The sequence below is a fragment of the Arachis ipaensis genome, chromosome B08 (assembly GCF_000816755.2).
Source record: "Arachis ipaensis cultivar K30076 chromosome B08, Araip1.1, whole genome shotgun sequence".
Taxonomy (NCBI): Eukaryota; Viridiplantae; Streptophyta; class Magnoliopsida; order Fabales; family Fabaceae; genus Arachis; species Arachis ipaensis.
The window spans coordinates 118,334,958-118,338,082 of NC_029792.2; the positions used below are offsets into that span (position 1 = coordinate 118,334,958).

The 3,125-nt window shown below is 32.9% G+C and overlaps 1 protein-coding gene across 1 annotated transcript; it reads right to left on the bottom strand.

Moving 5' to 3' along the window:
• LOC107613718 (probable carboxylesterase 15) lies at window positions 470-2,003 on the bottom strand. The gene has a single exon (XM_016315839.2). It carries the CDS (start codon window positions 1,753-1,755, stop codon window positions 751-753), a length of 1,005 nt encoding a protein of 334 aa, XP_016171325.1. The 5' UTR covers window positions 1,756-2,003; the 3' UTR covers window positions 470-750.

Here is a 3,125-nt window from a genome sequence, read left to right on the forward strand (position 1 = left end):
CACTTGCACTTGTTTTTTTCATTTTTTCTAAGGCATCAAAAGCCCAACAATTGGAGTTTAAATTAACCATCCTAATTTTATTTTCTCCCGTTCATAATTGCGACTAGCTTTGTACCTGCATTGAAAATAAAATAAAATAAAATATATTCTTTTAGCACTCCACTCATGCTAATAATAGAATTTCATCACAAATATGTATAGAGTGACACAATTTCGACCTCTCCCAAAGTGGATTAAAATTTACAAGATTAGTGGATTAATATTCACTTCATTTTTTATTTATATATCAATATGTGGATAGTATATCAATTACTATGCATAGCAAATTAATATTTTGATCTTTTATGGTAATTAGATGTATAAAATTCAGATTTTAGTGAAAAAATATATATTCTATTATGTTATTTAAGAAAAAATTAAATATATATATATAACAAACAAATATTTTCATAATAGATACACACGAAAATAAAATACCAAACAAAATAATAAAAAGAGATGATACTATTAACAGACATGTGACTCTCATTCGATCACTACTTTATATAGAGTACAGTGATTCAAAAATTATTACTAAGAGACATGTCCGAGAGGCTCCACATACAAAAAGCCTGCTACTAACTAGAATTTTATTTATTTTCACTAAATAATAATATAGTAGCTAATAAAAGCATGATTAATTAACTTATTTTTTGGTTGCAGAACTAATTCGTCCTGGATTGGAGTTTCATTTAAGGGTATAGCGCCTTATTAGTGCTTCTCAATGAACTCTTTGACCCTTGCAATAAGAGCTTCAGTTTCAGCAGCAGTATTTGGATCCATATCCACCGCAATTTTGTTAAGATAAAAACTGTGTGTCATTCCTTTGCTAACAAAGAGCTCCACATCATGATTTGCCTTCTTCATTGCTTCATAGTATTCCATCTCTGTATCCCATATCAAATCCATCTCCGCAAGGCACACTAAAAACGGCGGCAGTTTCAGCCCGCTAAGCGGCGGCGCCGCTTCCCCCATCGGGCAAGTTATTGGGTGATCCTTAGTACTCCCCACCGGCAAAGCTAACGCCAGGAAATTGTCCAACATGTCTAGAGTCAAGAAAGGTGATTGCGGTTTTTCAAGCTCTGATTTGCTTCTGGTTGATCGAAGAAATCCTGGGTGAACCGGGATAGCTCCGGCCAACCGGAGCGGTTTGAGACTTGCCTTACCTGCCAAGGCAGCAACTTCATGCACAACGTTCCCGCCGGAGCTGTCTCCTATGAGAAATACACGGCTGAAATCCGCGTGTTTCTCAAGCCACAACTCCTTTGACTCTCCTTTGGCTACAGATTGTAGCCAGAGTAGAGTCGAAAAGCCGTCTTCAATGGCTGCCGGAAGGCGGTGTTCGGGTGCACGACGAAGGAAAGGAGACACACAAATGAACCGAGCGGCTCGAGCGAACCGGGTGTACATGTTATAGTACATAAACCAGTCCGGTTCGCTAATGCAGAACCCGCCACCCTGGAAATGGACAACTACCGGCAGCTTTTCCTTGTCAGCAGATGTAATCTCGGGAAGGTAAAGTCGGACGGAGCGGTTGCTTTCCGCGACGGTTATGTCGCGGGTGGCAACTCCGTCAATGAATTCTTCATGGGGTGGTACTGGCTCGGCCATGAACTTCGCTTCCGGTGGACCGGTCCACGTACGGTCTACTGAACCGTCGTCGTAAATTCTGAGCCAACCGGAGACATTCTCCACAAGTTTTTTCTCTTGCACCATTGATCAATGAAGAAATGATTGATATTGGGATAATGAATGAGAATTGAGAGAAGAAGAGTGTGTGGTTATGCTTATCTAATGTGATATGTGAAGCTTGGTTAGTGTTACACTCTTTTATAAAAGGCAAGTGTGGTGCTTCTGTAGCTTCGTTATTAGCTTTTGGTTTAATGGTCAATGAGAAAAGGGAAAGGGAAGCTTCAAGAGAAATTACTGTGTGGAAATGAAAGCAAGAAATAGTTAGCGAGACAAGAATTAAAGAATAGATGGAATTAAAGGAGTAATCCAAGTTGAGTAGTTAGTTTATTAATTTGTTGAAGTGTTAAAAATTTGAATTTTATTTATATATGTAATAACAGAAATATTTGATAATAAAAAAATTAACTAAAAATAATTAAAATTTATTAATAAATATTAAATAAGATAAGTTTTAATTTTTTTAATATTATTAATATAATAATTTATTGGTCAATATTCTGATTTATAATAGATTAATTTTTAGTCTTTTTTATTAGAGACTACATATAAAAAAATTGTAACTAACACACATAGTTGAGATGTATAGATAAACAATTGAGTTCATACTTACTAGATTAGTGATTTAGTTTTTCTGTTTTTGGCGTTTTATTTGAATTTAGGATATTTCTTTGAAAGCTCATTGTCTCTCACTATGTAATTCATTCAGGTACAGATAAAGTCAAAATTGAATTTTTAAGTTTTTTTATATTACAATTTTAAACAAGTTCACTGGTTAATAATAGCTTTCATTAGATCAAACCATTTACCAAAAAACCATTTAATTTACCATTCAAATTATATTGTATCTGTATGCTGAGAATGAAGTAGGTGAGATTAAGTTAGAATTGTAAAAGAAAAATTTCATTTGAGAGAATACCAAACTACTATAGAGAAGAAAAGAAAAAAAAAATATTTTTGCACATACACAAAGTTATTTCTATAAATTAGTTGTTACAAATTTGTTAACAGTTACATCAAACTAAAATTTAGATAATATGTTCCAAACACTTGATTCTTTGTTTTTAGAGTTTGGATCTTCAATATAAGGTTTATAGTTGGAAGTGTTGGCCAATAATTCTGTTTTTGTGATATTTTCATATTTTTTGTTTTTGTTTTGTAAATTTTGATATTTGAATTGTTTGGTTTATTATATGCAGTAAATTTGTAACGGTTTTGTACCCAATTTTAATCATAATAAAACTAATTTTTTTATTTCGGTGACTCACCATTTTTTAAAAGATTTTTTACGTTAAAATTTTTTATGTGTTTTTGTCTTTATTTTTAATTTGTGTGTGTATTTTTTAACTATGATTGATGTGTTTGTACTACTGTCATTTATTTAATAATGAATATTA